The following is a 24,084-nucleotide window of genomic DNA, read 5'->3' on the forward strand; positions in this document are numbered from 1 at the left end:
TACACAAGATAGTAACACATTTCGTCACAGTCTATAAAATGTCCATGAAGGCCTACTTGTTGAATTTTTTTTTTTAAAGAATAATTAGGGTTACTTTCATTTTGCAAAGGAGCAACCATCTTTGAGCGTATATAACTATTTTATAGGGGCACTAGGGCTAAGACCATTCATTCATTTCGGTTTCAATAAAAGACCAGTGCAAAGGAATCTAATGACCTTCGTTTTACTCAAAGCATACATGTATACCAAATTTAAATTTATTTTATTATAGTCAGATACATGTGTACCGTGACTTACCTATTGAACCTTCTGCCCTTTGAAGTGACTGTCTCCTACGGGTGATGTAAGACGTGACGGACGGTGCACTGGATATGGGACTCTCTGGTCGCCTGCTCTCTGGTCTTCTCTCCACAGATCCCTTCCTCACATAAATAAAAGCCTCTGGGTCCTCATCCCTCTGGCTCAACAACCTACTTTGAAAGTCAGGATCTGAACTTCGAGATGAGATGGTGGATGCAAGAAGAGGCGGGGACGAGGAACGCTCATCTTGACTGTGGGATTGTCTCTTACAGAAAGCCCTTTGGCAAGTCGACCCTATCGAGGATTGTCGAGGCCGGCTGAACGATGCACCACGGCTTGTTCTAGCGTCGAGTAACGAGTCACAAGCTGAGCTGACTGACTCATTACTACTACTCGAAATACTATTCAGTCTCAGCATAGCAATGGGTCCGACAGGCTTCACAAGGTCTCCGTGTTGGAATGGAACCGGGATAACATTCCCTTGTTCATTTGATGCTTTCTCTGCATCGGGTAGTTCCTGCAGCATACCGTGGAGGGTACTAGCGGGGACAAGATTGTCAAACGGTGGGGGAAGGGAGTCTGAACGCTCCATGGAGGGATGTACTGACAGGCTTCTGCCTTTACTTGCCTTGCTTGTTCCTGGCTTAGAGTTTCCATTCTCGTTATATTTCATAAGTAGATAATCTTCATTAAGTGGCAAGCTCATTGTCCGCGCGTGTGCGGCGTTACTGGAAAATTTGGGCGTCCGACTCTTGGATGCTTCCGGTCTGTCCTCGGACAATTGCATTAAACCATTAGCTGAACCCTGTGGCTTCAACTTCTTGTTTTTAGGAGGTGGCAGATTCACATATTCATTCTCTTCTTTATCGCTGTCCACCCCGTGGGGTTTTCTGCCTCCATGGCAAATGGAGCATGCCTCATGCAACTCTCCCATGTGAGGATCATTTCCATTGGAGGTATCCTCATGTTCTCTTAGATGATTAAATGAGGCCATGATCTCATAGTTCTGCTCACGGATCGGCGTTGTTTTCTTCGGAGACCGTAGACTGTCGCAGTTATTAAATATCGTTTCCACACTGCTGCCGCTGCTACTGCCTCCACCATAACCAACATGGGACATGGCTAACCCCGAGTGATCCAACTCTACCATTTCAACGTTGCGTCCCAATGAGTCATTTCTGTGGAGATGTGACATAGTCTGGTTACGGTTATTGCATGTATTATTCCGATGTGAACATTGTTCCAGTGACGCGGCACTCCTGGCCTGTACCGTACAACTATTCCCTGCCTGGGATCCACCATGTCCATTCCCAGCACCGTCTGATGTGTTGTCATCTTTCCGAACACCACTGATGAGGTGACGAACTTCTTCTGAGAAGTTGCGCCTCCTTGGAATGAGTTCCTCATGAATGGAAACTGTAAAATAAAGGAATTTAAATCATTCAGTTTAAAAATGTTGCTTATTTATATTAAACAGGCCATTACATTTCCCATTAGCACAGATTTCATTGATGAGTACCAGAAACACAGCACATAATAAAGACATTGAAATCTGAAATCGTTTAAATTATACAGATTGCGAAACCAAAAGTGCGTTCATGTATAATAAATGCAATCCATTTTAATCTGGTAATTACTACAATTCCAGAAACCATGATCGCAGTCAAGGCAACATTAATTGATTAATTTTCTAAGCCTTTTTTGGTCACGTAGCATGTTGTATAATGAAGGGAAAAAAATGTAATAAATAGGGCTGGTTTACGTGGCCTTAGTCAGCCCAAGAGTTAATGGTTCTATGAGAAAAGGACTAACGGGTGTTATAGTTTGGATGCCTCACCTGTGCTAGATACGTGGGACCACCTGTTGGAACTGCTGTAGGTAGCGGCATCAAAGTGAGACTTAAGCGTTTCACCCTGCTCTGTGAGCACCACGAAGGCACCACCATCTGTCAGCCAAAATACAAATACATTGTCAGCAATCGTTGGGAAACAAAACATTACAGAAAATGGTTGGTTTAAGTATAGTCGGTTCTGTGCTTGAATCAGCCTTTTAGGCGTGTTGGCTTCACTGATGATACACTATTTTGTGTTCAACGGCGGCCAAGAAAAAAAAAGGATATCAAAGTGGTTTAACTACACGCCACTTGGGCTTTGATCTTTTCAGGCAAATGATCCAAGTGAAAAATTAAACTTTTGTTAACAATTATATCGTAATAGTGTACACCAGGTTGATAACTTAGAGCATATGTTCTATTTGGAGAACTGACTGTTCCCATCTCATGATTCAAGCAGGTGGCATTCCACTTGGGAGTGTGTTTCGGTGGCAGCGGTGGGATATACGATCGTTCAAAGAATCAACAGTATTTGCTCACCTTTATCTGATCGGACTTCAAATGCAAATCCTTCGTCGATCAGACCGTATCTCGTTAGGTTAGCTAGACTCCAACCGCCGATAAGTTGTGACGGCACGTCATCCGTGATTGCAAAGTGGTTGTCATGGAAGTACAAGAGGCCAGGGCCTGCTCGTAGACGACTGCCGTTTGGGATGTTAATCTTGCATTTGATCGTCGTCACTATAAGGACATAAAAATAATTAAAAAATCATTTTAATTAATAGTCGGCTCAAATAACATGTTCACAATACTTTTCAACATCAAATTTGAATAGTAGCAGAGAAAAAAATGCAAAATTCAGAACAAATACAACACAAATGTATCTGAAGAAATTGTTTTGAAATACAGCTTAATTTTGATCATTCAAGAAAACAAAAGCAACTTTGCAACCCTTACTTTTGCACAAATGATGACACATTTGATATATGCCCCCTACAATCTTAGCATATAATTCTTGGCTGACCTTTTTATCATCTTTGTCAAAGTTGTATATTTCAAGAGGAAAATCCCTTACCGCTTCCTAGTGTATTATGTGTCTTGTAAAACCAGTCCAGAAGGTCAGAATGACAAGCAAACGACAGCAGCACAATCTGATTAATGCATACGATGGTCAGCACAAACGGGTTCTTGGGATGCCGGATGCACGACTCCACCCCGCAAAAGTTCTCTGCCGAGATGACAATTTGCTCCCTACGTAGCTCCTTGCCTGATAACAGTTGGTCTTGGCCTTTGTAGAACTTCAATACAATTTGATCTGATAAAGGGGGAAAACAAATTCAATAAGCTGTTTACTAAAAAAAGAACAATAACCCTTTAAGGCCGTCATAAATAAATAAATGTATTCATAATAATGGATGCAGAGCTATTTGTTTGAACTTTGTCACTCAACCTAACTGATCTGCAGTGCAATCTATAGCCACCCGACCAAAAAACACTCGCGCAAACTCCTCTGAAAAGTGTACTGGGTTCTTTTTCGTGCATGATATACAGCCCATGGGACTACGGTTACAGTCAAAATTACTATGGTCAAGTGTCTTGCTCAAGGAAACAAACCGTGATCCAAACCCACACTTACATTAGACAACATCAGAACTTGAGTCTGGTGCACACCACTCAGCCACATGGGCATAAGAATAAAGCAATGAAACTTGTACAGCAATGGACCAAATGATCCAGCTTCCAAGAGTTACAATGGAACACCCACACTGTAAATTGTACAGGGAGCAATTTGATTTTATTGTGTAAAAACTAATCAGTCAAATCACCATCAAATTTACTCCCACCCTCCTCCTGCCAAGTTGTACAAAAAAAGAGACATCTACAATGTACATGTACCCACTGTATCCCATGTAAACACATCATGTGTATCAGTAGACTTGTCCATTAAGCCCATTTTATCCAACAGGCCAACCAGTGGATTAAAAAACAAACTTCTCCTATAACCAAAACACTCCCACCCAAAGCACTCAAAATGCCACCTACACTCAGTACACGCCTCATCCTGTGTACACAGCCACCAGTTGAGCCCCAGCTAAACCAAGAATTTGCCTTTTCGATAAACACCTTAATCACCCCTTTGGCAAATCCTCTTTACAATGTATCATCCCTCTTTGTATTTCCAGTACAAAAGAGGAGGAAAAATCCCTAGTCCCAAAAGGAAAAACAAACTGAGTATCTTTTTCTGCAATCTCTTTTCTTTTTTTTTATTCAGAGGAAGATCTTGGTGTATTGTATCTTTGGGTAGTGTGGGGGTGTGGATGTCATCTATGGGGACCCATGTCATGCTTAAACTTCTGTGATGCAATAATTTGGTGTACACGTAGCATGTCAAAAAGGTATTGCTGTGGTTGTTATGCTCCTTGTGCAAAATTTTTTTTGGATTGGTTGGTCCAACAAAACAATATTTATAAGTAACAATCTTAAAGTGCACAGATTTAAAACTACAAGAAGAGCACCAAAGCCAATCCTTAGAGAAGTATTTCACTTCTGTCACAAGGGAGGATTTAGCATTTGAAGTTCCCAGAAGACTTGTGCTTCTAAAAACCTTCAGAAACGAAAGCATATAAGAAGCATTTGCAGTAAAAATAGAACAGGAGTTGTAGCAAAAAGAAGTCACTAACATGAAAAACAAACAGTGGACAAATAAAGAATTGACCCCCGAGTTTTCATCCGGCATTTTTCAGCTCTAGAGACGGGACAACAAATATTGTGTTGAACGTATTTTCAGTTTGTAATGGCGCTGACTTTAAGAGAGATCCTGGATGAGGTCTTGATAGTGCCAACGTTGAGGATAAAAACCCTTACAATAAAGGAGCATGTACGCTGCATGGAGGCAAAGAAAACACTTCAAATATGCATTTACTAACGCTTTGTGAGTTTTGCACCCCTGGGCGAAAACATGACGCTTGGTTCAAAGTGCTACTGCAACACAAAAGAAGAAAGAAACAAGGTTCTTTTTCTCTTCTACACAACTTATGCTTTTGACACACACTAGAATTTATATGTTTTGTGGTAAAACAGACAATGTACACATGTTGGTATTTTTTTTATAAATTTAGAATATGAGCAAACAACTTGTTTCAGATGATAAAATCTGAAGAAAAGAAAAAATGGGGAAAAAGAGAAAAAAACGCACGGAATGGAAGGGTTGGTTATTAAAATCTCATGGGTTTGAGAGAAATAAAAAAAAGTCAAGTACTGCAACAATAGGGAAGGCATTACTAAATTAAAAGCAAACGTCAATGCTAATTTAGAAGTTTGGAATACACTGGGAAAGTGTAGATGACAAAATGATCGATTGGGTCAGTCCATTAGAGATAATTGCAATTTACTAATTGATCGGGAAATCGTTTGGGGAGGGGGTCGACTGGATGATTAACTTGCAGTTCAATAAAGACATTCTTTTTTTTGTAACAAAGTAATATTTTAATGTCTATTTTTGTAAACTGTACATTTCTGCTTTTAGCCGCTGTATTGTAGTGTTTTACTAAACCATGAATGTAATATATTGAGGAAGAGGCTTAGTGTCTAAACAGTGAATTTTGAATTTCATCAATATTTCTCTCTTCGCGACCGACATTTTTAACAGGTGAGAGTGTGACAAACGCAATTTTGGGGTGCGATGGCCCCCACTCTTGTTCCTGTGGACCTATTGATTGCAACCAACACAGTGTTGTTGTTGTTTGCCGTGATGAAAAAGTACTGCGCCGTCTATACCTAGACCCCCAATGCACATGCAAATTAGAACACTTTTGTTGGAGTGCTCTGAGAGGATTTAGCGCCAGCCCTGTCTTATAGGAAAGGAATGTGGGGACACTCTTTCACTTTTGTCGGTCTTTCTTTTTTTTCTTTTTTCTTTTCTTTTTTTTCTTTTTTTTTGGGGGGGGGGGAGGAGGGGGGTTTAGTCTTTGGGTGGAGTTTGTTTTAGAGGGAAAGACTTCAAGACAAAAGACGGTTGTCAGTGCCGCCGAGCGCACTCTTGGTGTAAACAGCAGGGGAGAGTTGCCACTCCTGTTAAGACATTACAAAATGTTTAAGATAGGCCTATAGATGGGAAATTCAAAAACTGCGAGTCCAGATTCAGGACCTTACAAACTAAATCATGATGAATTATTTAATATATTTTTTTGATTTCTTAAATTGTGTCTACTCCCAAGTGATCTCTCAAAAGGTTTCACTTCCTTGAGTTTATTCATCCTTTCATGGTACGCTGTATTAAGTGCCATCCATCTAAAAATTGAGATTTGTACAAAATGAAAGTAAGATCTTCTCTAAGTAGGAATTGAAACTTGGCATGGTGGAAATACGATATAGAAAGGTTTGCGGTAACACCAGGTTATCATAACCTCTAAATGAGTTGGGGTGGTTCTGAAAAGAACCGTTGGTTTCAACTCGACGTTTCGAACAGTATACTTTGATTATCGTCTTCTTGAGAAAGCAAATCTTCTCTGAGGAAAGATCTTCTCTGAAAAATTATGATAACGATAAGTCATTGTGCTGAAGATCTTATGTTTTCAGGGTAGATTGATGCAGCATTTCTATGTTTTTGTTTTTAAGCAGGGGGTTACAAAATGCTTGGTCAATTTATCAAATAATGTTAAAATTGTCAGACTTTTGGACACTTGTTTATATGATTCGGACAATCCTTTCAGCATGGATGTGCATTCCTTTCAGCATGGATGTACATAGATCTAAAAGATCTGGCTCCTAACAAACAATTTACAACAAACACTTCAATTGAAGACTGAGGTGTGTGCGAATCTTGCAAATAAAGGGGGGGGGCCTTAGGAATGTAGAGGGGTTAGAATTTATCATAAATAATATAGTGGCAAGCATGTCTTCCGATGCCGTAGGGGTAAAGACCTGTCCACTTCCCCTGCGATCAATGCCCTAAAGTTAGGGGGGGGGATACTGAGCTGCTTTGATAAAGTTCCAACAGCATACCTTTGTCATGTTATTAATTATTAATAGTCATGTGTATGTCCAGGGAAAATGTACATGATTGTACAACACTCACTCTTGCGCATGGTGGTTGTAATAATGGAGTGTTTACAGGGGATTTGCAGACGATTTGAAAGGGTCTGTGTTTGCGTTTAATAAGAGGCGAGGCTGGATTAAAAAAAAACGTTTTTGTGGCCATCTTGTAAAAATGCTAAACCACTTTTAGGCTTATCTATCAATAAGGTGTCAGAGTTTGTGAGAAGCTTTGAAAAACTTAAACTGACAAGACCGAAAGAAGATCTTGAAAAGCAAGCAAATATTCCAAAAACTGTTGCTTGAAATTTTAAGTATGATCATTTTAAATTTGGTTAACTTGGAGTACCAAAATGTTCAACAAATTATGCACAGCAAAAATTCATGCTATGATGTATCTGTAAGGAACTGTGCCTCTGGGATAGTAGACACTATTGGTAATTACTCAAAATAATTAGTAGCATAAAACCAGACCTGATAACGAGTAATGGGGAGCTGTTGATAGTATAATACACTGTGAGAAAAGGCTCCCTCTGAAGTAATTTTCCACAAATTTTATGCTGAGACCTCAGATTTAGAATTTGAGGTCTCGAAATCAAGCATCTGAAAGCACACAACTTCGTGTGACGAGGGTGTTTTTACTTTCATTTTATCTCTCAACTTCGACGACCCGATTGAGCTAAAATTTTCACAGGTTTGTTATTTTATGTATGTTGAGATACACCAAGTGAGAAGAACAGTAGTCTTTGACAATTACCAGTAGTGTCCAATGTCTTTAATATCTAGAAATTGTATTTGAACAAGAAAAGCAACTCAAACAGACAGTAGAACTGTTTACACAAAACTGTGTAGTGTTTTCAGCTGCATGAATAGCAGCTACTACAGAGGAAAAATAGGAGAGGATTTTCCTACCAGCTAAAATGTCGCATTGCTTGCAGCTCAACCAGATTACTATTTTTAGCAACCCCGCATTTGTCTTGTCTGTCATGTCTGTATAAAGTCTTTTAAAACCCAGTCCCCAAATCCTTCATTATGGGGGACTTTTGGGAAGCGCTATGGTGGCAGCAGACTTACAAGGTAGAATCCATTGTTTTCGGTAATGCACACATGCTCAGAACTACATAAATGATGACAATTTTACCTGCTGCGATTTCACAAAACTGTTCCTAACTTAAGATTAATCTGGGGACTTACGTAGGATGAGTCCCAACCCTGCACCATCATGCAGACCTTAAGATTCATCCTAAGTTAAGACGAGTTTCTCGTCCTAACTCTAGATAAGATGAGTCCTAACTCTTCGTGAAAGCGTCCCCTGGTTCATACATGTAAGTCTGCCACCTAGCTTTCCACCAGCGGGCCCAAAACAAGTGATTAGCCAATACATCATAAACCTGCATACTGTGCATGTATGCTGGTACACAGCATTAGTAAAATCCTGCTTCATTTGAAAGTTTTATTTTGAAAGTCCATGCTTGCATTTCAAAACAAAATAGGCCTACACTGTTGTTTAGGAAACATTATAGCCAATTCTTAAACAAATGCAGAAAATCAAGTAACACAGTTAGCCACAGTGTGCAACCATGGAGGTGTAACACAGTAGCAGGCAATATTGCCCTGAACCAGCCACTTTACAGTCCAAATGCCCCGGGGACTAATTACTAATTGCTACAATTATTGCCAGACAGGTCCCTTAGGGACAGGTCTGAAGAATGAACAAACAGCAGTGTACAGCTGTCAATTTGCTTTCCCACTTTATGTTCCTTGTCTCAAATAGCACTTTGTTTGTTTCAACTGTTTCATTGTATTATTTCAAAGACATATAGACAACAGTAAATTTACTTCAGTTACATGTGGCTGGTTCAAATGTATTTTTGAAATTAATTGTACTGGCATGAAAATTGAATGGATTATTTCTATTCTGAAAAGGCAATGCACTTTTTTGATAGAGTCCTTCGTAGTGGTGTGAACAGTGTACATGTAGTTAAATGTTTATGGCGCTCTTATTATTTGCTGGTTGATGAGGAGGTAATTTTGTTATGGCTTATTTAATCTGAAATATTACAAATGCAAACATATCCCGTCCCGAGTTGTTGTTTTAGTTATTTCTTTTGTGTACCTAGAAATGGACTCTTGCCTACATGAACATTTCTAATTTGAAGATCTTCATTCTGGCTTATTTGTTCAGAGTAAATCACACATCATTGTAAACAGCTGTACGTGAAATATTTACAAATTGATAACTTTCTTTGTGAATGAACCCAAAATATTTACAGATTTTCTTCTTATCTTCTATTTCTCTTTTTCGCTCTTAACATTTTAAATTATTCACCACCGCCACACAAATTCCTTGAAATTCCCCTAAATATAGACAAAGTGTGACATCTTCCTGTGAGTAATAGCCTTACTTTCAGAAACATGCTCTTCACCATGTAGCCCTGTTGTTTTTCAATGTTGCTTTGACATCGAGTCCGACCATGGAAGTAAATACGTGACTTGCGCTGCAGCGCGACATGTCAAAACACTAAAATATTCATGCCGCATCCCCCATAAAAGATGGAAAATTATCCCGACCACAACATCTCCCCCCCCCCCCCCCCACCCCCTGCAAGGGCCGGTAAACAACCCATTGGGTGATTCATCTATTAAGTCGCGATGTGACACAGATGACTACAGCTTGCCTCGTCGCATCTTTCGAATAAATCCCCCCCCCCTTATACACCCGGCCGCCCGCCGTCCGTCGTCGAAAACCGAAGATTGTTGTTTATTATGCACTTGCCTGGGATCTGACTCATCCAGGGTTTATGTATAAACGGTATAGTGACCCCAGTGGAGGGGCGTTTTGCCCGCCAAGAGCAGCTGCATTTAAGACTCGGAAGAGGAAAAAGAAAAGCGGGAAAAAAAACTCACGGAAAAAACAAACCAGTCAACAGAGTATATTGTACAGATGAGATTGATGGGGAGTACTGATTTATCATTTTGTCTTTTTTCATTTGTGACGATGTCTTCAACTGAAGATTCACTTTGATTGGCGAGTTGTTGAATTATTGATCTGTTCCTTCTCGCTGGGAGAGTGAAAAGGAAGATGGGAGAAGGGGAAGGTCGTCGTTTTCCATTGTGGGAATTCTCTGATCTGACAATAACAACTTGACAATTATACTTAATTCAACACATGTACAAATGTACGTGTACTTGAAAACATAAAGGTATGGTGTAGTGCAGAATTGTTTTGTACTGAAGATATTTTTACCACAGCAAAAGCTTGTTAAAAATCTATATACTGAAATGAATATTTCATCATATGATTTAGAGAAAAAAAAAATTGATAAAGGAAAACAAAAACGAATTGTATCTCTCTAAATCTCTTCAATGTTCAATTATTGTTTTAAGTTGAATTATTGGTTCAAAACAAAAACAGCAACATAACATCAATTTATATTTCACTTGTTTGTTTCAACATAAACCAGCCATGTTGATTACCTGGTTGACAATGACCAGACATGTTCGCGTGGTGTCGTACATGTAGGCTTTAAATAGATTTTTCAGACTATTCCATTTTTTCCAGATTTTGTTCCAAGGGCAAAAAAAAACAATCGTAATTCAGACTACTAATAAAGTACGTAGCAAGAACATCGTGCTTGATATTACAGTCTCATTCCCACCTTTATAAAAAAAGAAAAACCTTGAAATGAAATAATAACAATATGATCAGAATCCAATGTACACGCGTATCTGCTGAAAATAGAAGCGTATTAAAATTTGTAAAAAGATTACAAAAAGAAAACATCCCTAGATAGTAAAAAGTTATGGCTCTTCATCAGTGCGTTCAACTCTACAGTTCAGTGCGACCGAGGACATTTGTCTTTAGAAAATGCATCCAGGGTTCTTTCCTTTACGGTAAACACAAAATAAGCTTGTTATATTACATGTAGATTGTAGATTTAGCCGACTCAAACATGCGGCAACGCGACAACTTGGGTCCACTGAGTGAGTGATGTAGATTGTACAGATTTTGAACTTGATGCCACTCCTAGAGTAGTTATTGTTGATGTAACTATTCTAATGGAAAGGGAAAACGGCTGCTTTAAAGTACAGTAGCATGTTCCAAAGCTCTTCAAATCCTAAAGTCTTCCAGAATCTGTGACAGGCCTTAAAAAAATGGGCGAGGAGGGGAAGTGCATTCTTAAAATAAAAAGTTGCATGGTGTACATGTAGGGAACATGACAAATAAAAAAGTCTTTGAATAAAAAATATTTCTTGGAATGACAAAATTTCTTGATATATCTCATCCTTGTTTTAAAGGCACTAACCAGAGGCCAATTTCAATTAATTTCCCTGATAAAAACAGGATTATCAACAAAATTTCCACATGATTTTCAGGAGCAAACAACACTGAGCTGAGTACCAGTAACAAGCAATGCAACAAATGGAAATTTGGTTGGGATTCCTGTTTTTATAAAGGGAGAAATTTCATGCTTAGCAGATCTTTGTGCAAAGCCCCTTTAAAATTAACCGACACTGACAGCCGTTTCCAAGCCACAACATCCGATTTTTGTCATAATGATACATGACATAATATTAATGCTGATTGAAAAGCAGTAGGGCAGGCCTGCATAATCAACCAACAAACTCATGGTTTCTGTTTGCACAGATTTCGAAAAATGAACTTCCAGAGATTATTTTGCAATTGAGGCAAGCTCTCAAATTCCCCCTCCCTCTTTCCGTAAATTGATCTGCACACAAAATCTAAGAAAATGACCGATAACAAATTCTCATATTTCAGCCAATCCCTGTTCCCCCGAGATAAAAAACTTGATATTGTGATTGATTTACCATCAAACTTCAGTCAGCAATCGTCGTATAAACTCTAAACCATCACTACTGTGCAGCAGCCAGCCTCAATAACAACACATCACGGAGTCAGACCGTACCATTCGTATGAGCACAGCATCTAATGAGATTGAATTTTCCATAATGGATCTCGGCAATCGCATAGATTTGGCTCGTGTACATAACTGCAGGTGATTTGCAGTAGAGTGGTTTTTATTTTCTTGTTTTTTTTTCCGCTAATGAAATAACACTTCTCAAGATATCGTCTTTGTTTTAGGGATTACTTGCAAATGCACATCACGGGTGAAACACAGGTCATCTTTACACATTCATGATATGTAAGAACTGTTCAAATTCAACAAAAACACTAAAACAAAATTTAATTGCACATCCATCAGAACCAATAACAGGATGAAAGGGAGACAATGAGGACATGTTAAATGGGAAAAACTCCCAATCAAAAGAGATACTAAAAAAATCCTCAGACTTATTTTTCAGTATTTCCTTGATGGGCAGGGAACAATTTCGTCCAAATTTTTGCTTACGTAGCGAAACTGCTATGCGAATTCTTTGTTTGTATAGCAAAGTTACATTTTGGCATACAATACAGGATTTAATGTTTTAGAGACATTTATGTACACAATACATGTAGGCTTATGGGACCGAATTGACATTTTCTCATTATTCCTATGTAAACATCAACTCAAAAACAAAACCATGTTTCTAGGTTATTTTCATGGCATTTTTCCTCAAAAATGGAGAGTGGCAATGTCTTGGCCTCAGCTGATGTCACAGAAGGGTTATTCTCAGGAATAATATGATCCCCCCCCCCAGAAAAAAAAAAAAAGACTGGTAAGGAGGTGGCCCCACTCACTGACTCGGTCCAGATGCCAGTTTTATGAACGTGTATCGATGATGCTTTCACCTGCACCTACATGTAATACCAACAATGACAGCACTTGGAAAAAATTCGAGCTGAAGCAAAATAGCACAACCTCCTATGGCTCAGATTGGTCCATGGGAAGATTCTAATGTACATGATCTTTCACCAATCCCTTAGGGATTTATCTCCAGTTTAATCAGAGGATTATTCTAATCTAATTCAATGTCCAAGGAACCAAAAATTATTGTGAATCGCAACTTAAATTCTTTATTGTACAATACCGCTCTAACAGTTCAATTATGTGCTTTATCAAAGGTTTCTACACTTTACCAAATCCAAATAACCAAATATTTACTTCAGTTTTAGGAGGAAGCAAAACTTAAATCACGATTTCAAAAGTAATTTTTTTTATTATTGCATTTAATTTGTTTTTAGAAAAGAGTAAACAAATATTTAAAGGACAAGTACGTCACAGGCTGGGTGCACATCCCCTTTTCAATTTAGTACACCAGAATTTTCAGGACAAAGTTTTAAAAAACCAACTCTAGAATCGGACTTTTCCTTTTTTATTTGAACCTTCCAAGCTGACAATCAGATTGCATTGCTTTTAGTACAGCTACCCTATAAAATAAAGCTAAACATTGCACACGTAAAAAAAACCAGCATGTCTATGAAGTTTTTTTTTCACGATTTCCGCCACAATTTACAAAGTTGAGTTGACAGATTACTTTTTTCCAAAAAGCATCAGGGAGTATTTTCACAGGCTCTTTCACCGGTACCTGGACAGAGAACACGTGGTTGTCTGACCATTAGAAACCCTGGGACTGCCACTCTAATCGCCCCGCTGAGAACTTAGACTGGATTGGCCAATCCGCCATTGCTTTAAGTGACAGGAAACCATTGATTGATCGGACTGAGGTAAAGTGAAAAATATACTCATCTCCTTACGAAACAATTTTAATTCCGCGGCAAGTCTAAAGTTTGATTACACAAAACCTAGAGTGAGCTGTAGGTGCACATGTAAGTTCAGCCCGCGCAGAGGGAGAATTATACGCAGCAACGTGATTGACGATATTATAACGATACTGGGACATCAAACAAACAAGCCTTTATGAAGTCTGGGTAAACAAGACTATGTCATACCATATGGGCTGATGCCACACGGCGCTGACACACATGCAGTCGGGGAGTAAACATCACAAATCCACTCGGTTTATTGCAGTCCATTGAGAGATAATTGCCAAACAGAGGAGGGGGGAAATAAATAACGCAAGGTGCACAATGACAAAAACATTCAGACAGCGACATGTGAATTGTAATGTTGCGCTCACAGAATATTGGATTTTCTACATTGACTGAAAATATTAGCGTTGGCTGTAATTTATTAACTTCATATCGCACTGCAGCAGTAATAAACCCTTATATGCAAAGTTACAAACATGCAAATTTTTGGCAAATTAATTTGTTTTTTACAAACATGTTTATAATTAAAAGTTATAATATACAAAATACTTTTCATGTTGTTTGCGATACAAAACTACTACAACTATAAGTTGATTAAGTTTATGATATGAAATAAAATGGTGGTTTGTTTGCTTGTTTGTTTGTTGTTGTGTTAAGATGATCTTTCCAAAAAGGGAACTTTGCAAACTCAAGGGAACAAAAAACCAAGCTGCAACATTGCAACTATAGTTTAAAGGAACACGTTGCCTTGGATCGGACGAGTTGGTCTATAAAAAGTGTTTGAAACCTTTTGTTATGAAAAGCATTTAATTAGAAAGCTGTTTTAAAAGTAGAATATAATAATCCACACAAGTGTCACTCAAAAATGCACGGTTAGCCTTTTGCTTTATGAACTAACACGGTCGGCCATTTATGGGAGTCAAAAATTGACTCCCATAAATGACCGACCGTGTTAGTCGACGAGGTTAAAAGAAAACCACGCAATTTAGAGGCATATTTGTGTAGATCATTGTATTCTACTTTTACAACATCTTTCTACCCATATCCATTTTATCTCAAACGGTTACAGAACGCTTTTCAAAGACCAACTCGATCGATCGAAGGCAACATGTTCCTTTAAAACGTCTATAAAATTATGAATTGCACAAATCAAGAAATTGTGATTCCAATCCCATACCTAGAAAACAAAACCTATTATTAGTCTTTGTGAAATCAGCGGTTAGCTTGGTAAGATTTGAACCCACAACCTTGCGATTGAGAGTCCTGTAACACTGGACCATGGTTACATATGATCCAGTGAATATACATTTCTAGCAAAAAAGCAACGCAACTATTCACTTAGTCCAAATTGGTTTTATTCATTTCTTTCTCTTTGATCTCTAAACGGCCTTGAAAGAGACCCCAGAATATTGTTTTCCCGAGGCTACATGAACGTGATGACATGTTAGTGAAGCATTACAACCTGCCTGTTTTTCTCTAAAACCGACTAGCTCATCTAAATTGCAAAACTCCTCATGCATGTCAACAGACAAAAATACCCGGCTTGCCCCTTAGTTTTTCTAAAATAAAAAAAAACAGGGTACCTCCCTAATATCAGCTTGAACGCTGCAAACAGGAGAAAACCTGATGGCCAGCAGGGCGAGGCAACGGTGCATTCAGGTGTAGCAAGAGGCTACAATATCAGCATTTTACCCAACTGCCATTGATGTTTTTACAACTGTGTAATGGCAGTGTAATACTTGCAAATTATAATCACCAAACTTTGCATTCAATTAAAGGAACACGTTGCCTTGGATCGGACGAGTTGGTCAAAACAAAAGCGTTTGTAACCGTTTTTTATAAAATGCATATGGTTGGAAAGATGTTTTAAAAGTAGAATACAATGATCCACACAAGTTTGCCTCGAAATTGCGTGGTTTTCCTTCTACTGTGCGAACTAACATGGTCGGCCATTTATGGGAGTCAAAATTTTGACCCCCATAAATGGCCGACGTGTTTAGTCGACGAGGTAAAAGGAAAACCACGCAATTTCGAGGCATGTTTGTGTGGATTATTGTATTCTACTTTTACAACAGCTTTCTACCCATATGCATTTTATAAAAAACGGTTACAAAGGCTTTTCAAAGACCAACTCGACCGATCCAAGGCAACGTGTTCCTTTAAGCTTGGGCCATATCACGATATTATCGAATATCGCGATATTAATTTGGACACGATTTCGATATCGGATGGATTTGGTTTTAATCGAAATATCGAAATATCGATATATCGCGATATATCGCAATAATCGCGATAATTGCGATATATCGATATATCGATTAAATAACGCGATGTATTTGCTAGCTGATACCCCATAGGTTTGGAGTAAAACCAGAAGAATAGGTCATTAGAACACCTCTCTTATACTAGGACTGTCTCTTCTACAACTTTCCCTTGGAGTTTTAAGACTGATGATGTCAAATTTCATTAATCGCGATTATATCGAATATCGCGATATATTGTCGGCGATATATCGTGAATAAAATAAATCGATATCGCCCAAGCTTACATTCAATTAGCATGATCCACTTATATAAGCAGAGTCTCCTTAAAGACACTGGACACTATTGGTAATTGTCAAAGACCAGTCTTCTGACTCGGTGTACCTCATTATGCATTTAAAATAACAAACCGGTGAAAATTTGAGTTCAGTTGGTCGCCGAAGTTGCGAGAAATAATGAAAGAAAAAACGCTGTTGTCACATACATTGTAAAGTAGTGTGCTTTCAGATGCTTGATTTTGAGACCTCAAAATCTAATTCTGAGGTCTCGAAATCAAATTCGTGGACAATTTCCTCTTTTTTGATAACTACGTTAGTTCAGAGGGAGCCGTTTCTGACAATGTTTTATACTATCAATAGCTCTCCATTACTCGTCACTAAATGAGGTTTTATGCTAATCATTATTTTGAGTAGTAATTACCAATAGTACATCCACTGCCTTTAAACAAACAAGAGGACTGCAAGGGTAACGGATTCTATGTGTTTCGAATAACAATTTTTTTCCCTAAAAACTGTTCAGGTAAACTGCTCAACCTCTGGCTTGGTGTAAGATTCCCTTTTGTGTCCAACACATACAAGAAGTATGAATCAGACCCTCCCTTTCCAAAGCAATGCCTAGTCATCCGCACACGAAAGTGGTACAAAATAGCCGACCCCCTTAACACTAAGTCTATTATTTCCTTCCTAGACCTTGTTTCTATGTACACCTCAAAGGTGGTCGAGATTCCCTTCTCCTTCCCCCCCCCCCATACACAAGCCGCAGCACAATAGCATGCCATCCTTATTTAAGAGTGCGCTGGTGTTAAGAATAATACGGGAATACCGTGCGGGAATAAACATGTTTGCCAGAATTCTGAAGGTAAAGTAGCTCGCTTGAGTGGTTCTGAATGTATTGACTGGGTTCAGTAACCTAAAGCCGCACGGCGTGGTGTTCGATTCCATGTCAGCAAGGAGCGAACGTGTCCATGGAAATAATATTTTCCACGCTACGCGACTCGCACACACAGAAGTTCAAGGCTTGCAGGCCCTAATCGGATTTCGAGCGAGACGCTGGCTGAATATAAACAACATGTTTGTCACAAAATTTTGTAGGTGGGGGGATCTGGCAGTCTGACAATTTTCCATCCAGGCCTTTGATAATATTGTAGAATAATACTCCATGCTTTCACTTTATCATAAATAAAACATATGTATGTTGAAATATGTGTGCGCAATTCAAGTTAAGCTTGTATTTTGTGTGCAGTGTTTGTTTTTGTGGGTCAGTTAGGATATACACTGTATTTGACCCATGTTTTAAATGCAAATCTAGTAGTAGGTGTAATTATGCAACATTTATATACAGCCCACTCATACGGAAATCTCTCTTTGAATCCTGTTAGGCAGCATGGCACCTTCAAATCCCAAGAAGGATGTGAATAAAAATTATAGATAAACAATATTAAAAAAAAAAAAACCACAAATTAAAACAGGGCTATCTCAGTCTTTTAACTACATGTAAGCTGTGGTTTTGAGAAAATAGACAAATCAATACAACTGAAAATGCCAAGACCAACACAAATGAAATCCATTGTCAACAAACAACCTTTTTTCTGCAGTGCAGGTTTTTATTTTGCATGTTATTATAAAATAATACTGAAAATAAGGATTCCATTTTTTGTTAAATTCCTGTCAACTTGGAGTCTCACAAGGTCTCCACAGCTCTAGTAGTTTTATAAATCTGAAATTACCCTGCACGATAGCAGCACACCCAAACAGAACTTTGTGACATTGATGTCCAGCCTTCCATCCTTTCCCTCTAGAATGTCAATAATCAATCAATGTACATTTACATCATCTTACTAACCCAGAACCTTTTAACCAAGTAGAACACGAATGGTTTTACATAGTGTTGTTAATAGAACAATACAGTACACTGTCCACATATTCAGCGCGTAAAATAAATGAAGAGAGTGTCCCCTTTGGGAAAAATTAAAATGGTGACTAATTGTAAATTAGTGAAAGATGCTCAGTAAAACATGCCAAGTCTATCTCTTTTATGAAGATATAAGCTTTCAAAAATGAGTTAACATGAGATTTAAGTCCTTTTATCTTGTTCAACCCCCCCCCCCCCAAGTTTCTGTATTTTGTCATTTTGAAAAAAAAACAGCATTTTGACTTAATTTATTCAAAGGAAAACAACTAAAGAAAGAAATATTTCTTTCTGCAAAAATTTAGATAATTCAACGTGCTTAAATGAAAGTCATGCTAAAAATGCATGTAGACAGAAGGGTAATTTTGTAATGGTGATAGAGTAGGATATTTTATATGTTTTTTTCAAAGATTTGTCCATTCCGTGTGTAGCTAAGACAGGATATATTACTAGTTCATTGACATGCACCTAGGGCCCTGCTCCACATGTCAATAGACAGTGCTTACATAACCCAGCTAATTACTTAAGGTTAACTTAATCTTACGCTCATTATAGCATTACAAAAGAGTCGGCACGTTGAGCCTGACACGTACATGTAATTACAGACGCGACAAACAACAAACTTAATTCAGCAAAACTTGTTTGTACGCAGATGGACAAATACGTAACTCCTGAAAGCTTACAAGGTTTTATTATTTGTTATTAGGAATTCTTGCATAAAAACACTGTGACATTAAAGGGTTTGTACATGACACCGGTTCTATAGAATGACTAATTTGTTCTCTAATCCAGGCCTGGAATTACTCCGAGGCTACAGAGTTCATGGCTTCTGTTTCCCTGGTCTTGGCCATAGTGCCTTCTGGTCTTGGCCATAGTGCCCCTTCAGAAGTTTCCCAAGGACTTTCAGATTTTATAATGGAAAATTCCCTTTTCAAAATGAAAAAAAAAAAAACAGCCTTCCCCTCTAAAAGATGAAAATCCAGAGGTCGATTTCACAAAGAGTTCAGACTCCTCTTATCTCGAGTTAGGACGAGTAAATTAGGATTAATCTTTAAAAAACTAACTTAGGATTAATCTTAAAAGGTCTGCATGCAGGATTGGGACTCGTCCTAAGTCCTACATGTACATGTACATGTAAGATAAGTCTTTCATGTAAGTTAGGAAGAGTTGCCTACCTCATACATAAATGGCAATAATTTCAAAAACATGAGTAAAAATTGATAAGATTGTTTATACACATGATTAAAATACGCATACAGTTGTAGCTCTGCTCATTGGGAATGATAAATAAATAAAAAAATTCATAAGAGTCGAGAGTCATTGCTGTCAAAAGGTCTGAAACTATAGGATCTAAATGTCAGAAGGTAAGGCCTACGTGTTTTAACGATGGCATTTCAACTTTTTTGATAACCCCTTTGGTTTACAGATTTTATGGAGCTTTTGGATACTGCCCCAGGACCAGGTGGATTAAGGATGCTAGTAAGATTTTTGGCCCCAAACATTTAAAAAACATTTTTTTTTTTAGTGAATGGTATTTCAAAGAGTATCACCTGCTCTAACGAAAAAAAGTTTAACTTTTACTTTTAATGATCAGGAACCATGAAAAAAATATAAAACGTTCCTTGTAAAACACATAAAAATTGGTCACGTGATATATTGTCGGGATCCTGACAAAAACTTATTTCGAGCACTTTATTTCACTGGTACTAAAAACTGGCGGACTTTTTTCGAGCAATGGCTCAAATGAAAGCTTGTAGCTTTCTCGACCCCCATCAAAATACCTAATGAATTTTAAATCAAAATTTGTGGGTCAAATCGGTTAAAAATCTGACATAAATCTGATTTATTTATATCTGAAAAAAGGGGGGTACTGTTTTTAACCAGGCAAACACAAACAAGTCTGAATTCAGATACGGAAATTTCTAACTCCTTATTAACTACAGGTACCTGTTCTTGGTTATTTTACTTTTTTTTTCTTTTTTTTTCTAGAAACTCAATCCTCTTGCCTTGCCATGCATGAGAAATTACATCAAATTATTCAACACACTTTTCTTGAGTGACTGAATTCCACAAGGGAATATTTCACTAGATAGTTGAATAAATATTTTATAATACTGGCGGGGAATTGCATCTTTGAGAGGGCAAAGTCGTTATTTTGCAAAAGGGACCTCCTTTGATAAATCTTAAAGGCAGTGGGGTCGCCAAAACGCACTCCTACATAAACTGCTTGTTGAATTGATGGTCAAACACAAGAAAGTTACAGGAGAACATTGGGGAGCAGTCTCTCCAGCCCACACTCAAATCCAGTGTGAACACAGCTTTACCTTAAAACAACATATTCAACAGGAAAAGATTTGGTGCTGAACTAATTTGCTATTCACGTGAAGCAACTAAACTCAAACAAGGTATCTTGGACAAAGGTGAACAGACTAGCCAAGACCGGACTGTGCTCAGCATACATGTATAATAGCCTTTGAACTATAAATATCGCGTTCTGTGAGTCAATATTGACTCAAGTCATTGTGAAACGAGTCCACCAAATAAAAAAACTCCAGTAATCATCGTCAACAAGACTTGTTATTGTTTTTTGCTGCAGTTGACGGTTGAACTAGGGTTCAAAAGGGAATATTTCAACAACAAAAACTAGTGAGATGTCTGGCGGTAAAACTAGTGTTGGTATATTACAGATTTTAAATTTGCATCGGGGATAAAGAATATTATTTTGGGTTTTTACTCATACACCCATGTGTGGTAGCACTGTATACCCAGTATTTTCCTGATTCCTGTGAAAATAAAAACCACAGGCATATTACTTGGGTAGGATTCGAACCCACGACCCTTGCAATTCTAGAGCAGTCTCTATTAAATATACCAACTAGACTACCAAGATTGCCCGGTAGCTACAACATGTATATTTTGGCAGCGGGTGCCGCAATGATGTTAAATAAGTAGTACTGGGTCGATTCACATTTAAGGTGATGAAGTGGGTTTCCCTCAAAGACACAGGTAACTCCCGAATTAAACCAAAGTGCGTGCGTGTGTGTGGAGGGGGGGGGGGAACATAAGGGAGCGATAAGTATTCAGCATAAAAGTCAGGTCTGTTAGTGATGAAAAACTGCGGTATATTTTTTTCTCTAACTAACAGGGTATACTTCCTTAGCGAACTACAAAAAGACAAGGAAATGACGAAGGGGGCAAAGATAGAGTTGAGAAGGGCAGGGTGAAAATCGGTAAATTCTTTGAGGGGGGGGGGGCATGGGGGGGGGCACTCTTTTGCCCTTTTAACCAGACAGGTGCACGAATAACTTGTAGTATGACCTTTACGAAATGCAAGTCTCGTGTTTGATGTTCTGTATGTCAATAATGCCAACATGCATTCAGCTAATTTCGTTGCAGTCCAACATTTTAAACCAGAGCCAGTGTCATTTCAATTGACATTCAATTCTTCTTGCCCGACCCCCACTTCTTCTCTAAAATTAGCGGCAAACTCAGCATTATAAATATGCAGCCACTCCAGACTCAGTCGTGCTAAATCCAGCGTTATTAAAAGAAGTTGTTGTCGTATATTCTCCCCCCCCCCCTAGTCCACACCCATCAGGCCATCACGCCACACTGTCCCGAGGCTCGATGCTGGGTTGTGGCGTGCAACCACAGAGTGTCCGGAGATCGAGAGAGACAGCGAGAAAAAAAAGAAAAAAATTCTATGCGTATGAGTGGCTGTTTGTGAAAAACATTTGCATAGCCCAGTCAGGGTCCCGCAATTCGTGTGTGTTACACATGTTTATTGGAGTTCAGACTGGCAACGCAAAGTGCAAGGAAACACAGTAAAGCGGGTGATTCCATTCACCATAGGGTTTGCCTGCTCCAATTGGACGGTTTCGTTTGCATGACTGTAAAGGGAGCTCCTATGAGTACTGGCTTCAATTCCCATGAATGGAGCTTTATTTTTATCACTGGGCGATGTTTTCTTCCCAACACAATGGCTCTGAGAGGCTTGGACTTTAGCACAAACATGTCTATTGTTGATAAACCCAGGGCAAACCAGAGTGGTACTAGTTTTTTTTTGGCAACAACAAGTTTGGGAAGGAAGCTTTTGATTGCAGAGGGAGTTATTTTCAGGCGCTGGTTGAACCTTCGAAAGTCTCTCATCCAATCTTTCTGTCTAAAGTTCAGAGATCAAATTCTATGCAGTTTCATTTCATTTCATTTGCCAGCAAACATGAAAAATCACATTAAAAAATAAGAAATAGCAACACAATAGTTTTAAGAAGAATAAAAATATGTAAAAACACTAAGCAAAGTACGTGCTGTAGGAAACAACCTCCAGTTCACAAACTTAGGATTGCAAACAAGTAAACAACTATTAGTTGTTTACTTGTTTACTCAGAATGCAACCAAATTTTATGTACTTGATAACATACATAATTATGCGGGAATACTGTCGTTTGCAATTGCCACATTAGTACTACTGACTGCAGTTCCCAAATTTAGGGTTGCAAATAAGAAAACAACGAAAAATTGTTTACTTAAACTCACAATGCAACAACATTTGTGTACTTGATAAAATACTTAATTATGCAAGAATACTAGTATCGTTTGCAAATGCCACATATTAGTACACAATTACTGATTGCAGCCAGGGATGCAAACTGTAGTTGTTTACTGTTTACTAATGTGGCAATTAAGTTTAATTAAGCGTGAACAAACTATTGCTTGCAATTGCCAAATTAGTACAAAAATTACTGATTGCAGACAGAGATACAAACTCTAGAGTGTGAGTATGGTAAATGTTTTCTCTGTGACACTGTTTGCAAAGGCCTCACCTTGACAATCAGGATTTTTTAAAGACACTGGACACTTTTGGTAAATGTCAAACTAGTCTTCCCATTTCCAACAATGCAGAAACTAACAAACTTGTGAAAATTTGAGCTCATTTGGTCGTCGAAGTTGCGAGATAACTATGAAAAAAAAGCGAAGTTGTGTGCTTTCAGATGTTTGATTTTGAGACCTCAAATTCTAATTCTGAGGTCTTGAAATCAAATTCGTGGAAAATTACTTCTTTTTCGAAAACTACGCCACTTCAGAGGGAGCCGTTTCTCACACTCTTTTTATACTATCAACCTCTACCCATTACTCATTACCAAGTAAGGTTTTATGCTAATAAATATTTTAAGTATTTACCAACAGTGTCCAGTGTCTTTAAATCAATGTTCCCCCCCATGCATAAAATTAAAGGAACCACAGATGGTGAAAATTACCATATATTGAAAACAACATTCTCCGAAGTTGACAATAGTAATGGCCTCAATTTTTCCAACTGGCCGAGCACGAGCGATGGCTGGATAGTTGTTTACGCTTTTATTCCCAACCTGTTCATTATCTTGGTACAATGCCAAGTCTACATTTTTTGCCGCGTGTCTGGGCTGAAACTAAGTACAATTGACTTGCAGAATATTTACTGTTTGTTTGTTAACGCGAAAACCGTCCATTGTCTAAAAAAATAAATAATCCATTTGTTTGTTTTTCAGAAGTTGTTTATTGATGCACACATGTTGCAACATTCACTATGAGGTTTATGGGCAACTATCTTTCTGTACATGAGTTGAAACAATGCTCAATTAATGTGTAACTTTTAATGCTACAGAGAAACTATTGTGCCAAAATTGAAAAAGGTGTATAATTTTGCTGTAGGCAAAACAGTGTGTCAACATTGCTTATTTTAATAATTTACAGGTAAAAACAATAGATAAAGAAACGTGTCAAAATAAAATAAAAAAGACCCTGATAGGCCTACACCT

At 38.2% G+C, this 24,084-nt stretch overlaps 1 protein-coding gene across 1 annotated transcript in view; it reads right to left on the reverse strand.

Annotated features, from left to right (window-relative positions):
- LOC139953336 (uncharacterized) overlaps positions 1-24,084 on the reverse strand; it is a 38,760-nt gene that overhangs the window by 5,199 nt on the left and 9,477 nt on the right. Inside the window, exons 3-6 of the mRNA XM_071952839.1 lie at positions 3,207-3,446; positions 2,672-2,872; positions 2,138-2,245; positions 298-1,716 (exon numbers count right to left, since the gene is read on the reverse strand). Of these exons, the coding sequence (XP_071808940.1) occupies positions 298-1,716; positions 2,138-2,245; positions 2,672-2,872; positions 3,207-3,446 (1,968 nt within the window). The remainder of the gene's footprint in view (positions 1-297; positions 1,717-2,137; positions 2,246-2,671; positions 2,873-3,206; positions 3,447-24,084) is intronic.

Source organism: Asterias amurensis, chromosome 21 (assembly GCF_032118995.1).
Source record: "Asterias amurensis chromosome 21, ASM3211899v1".
Lineage (NCBI taxonomy): Eukaryota > Metazoa > Echinodermata > Asteroidea > Forcipulatida > Asteriidae > Asterias > Asterias amurensis.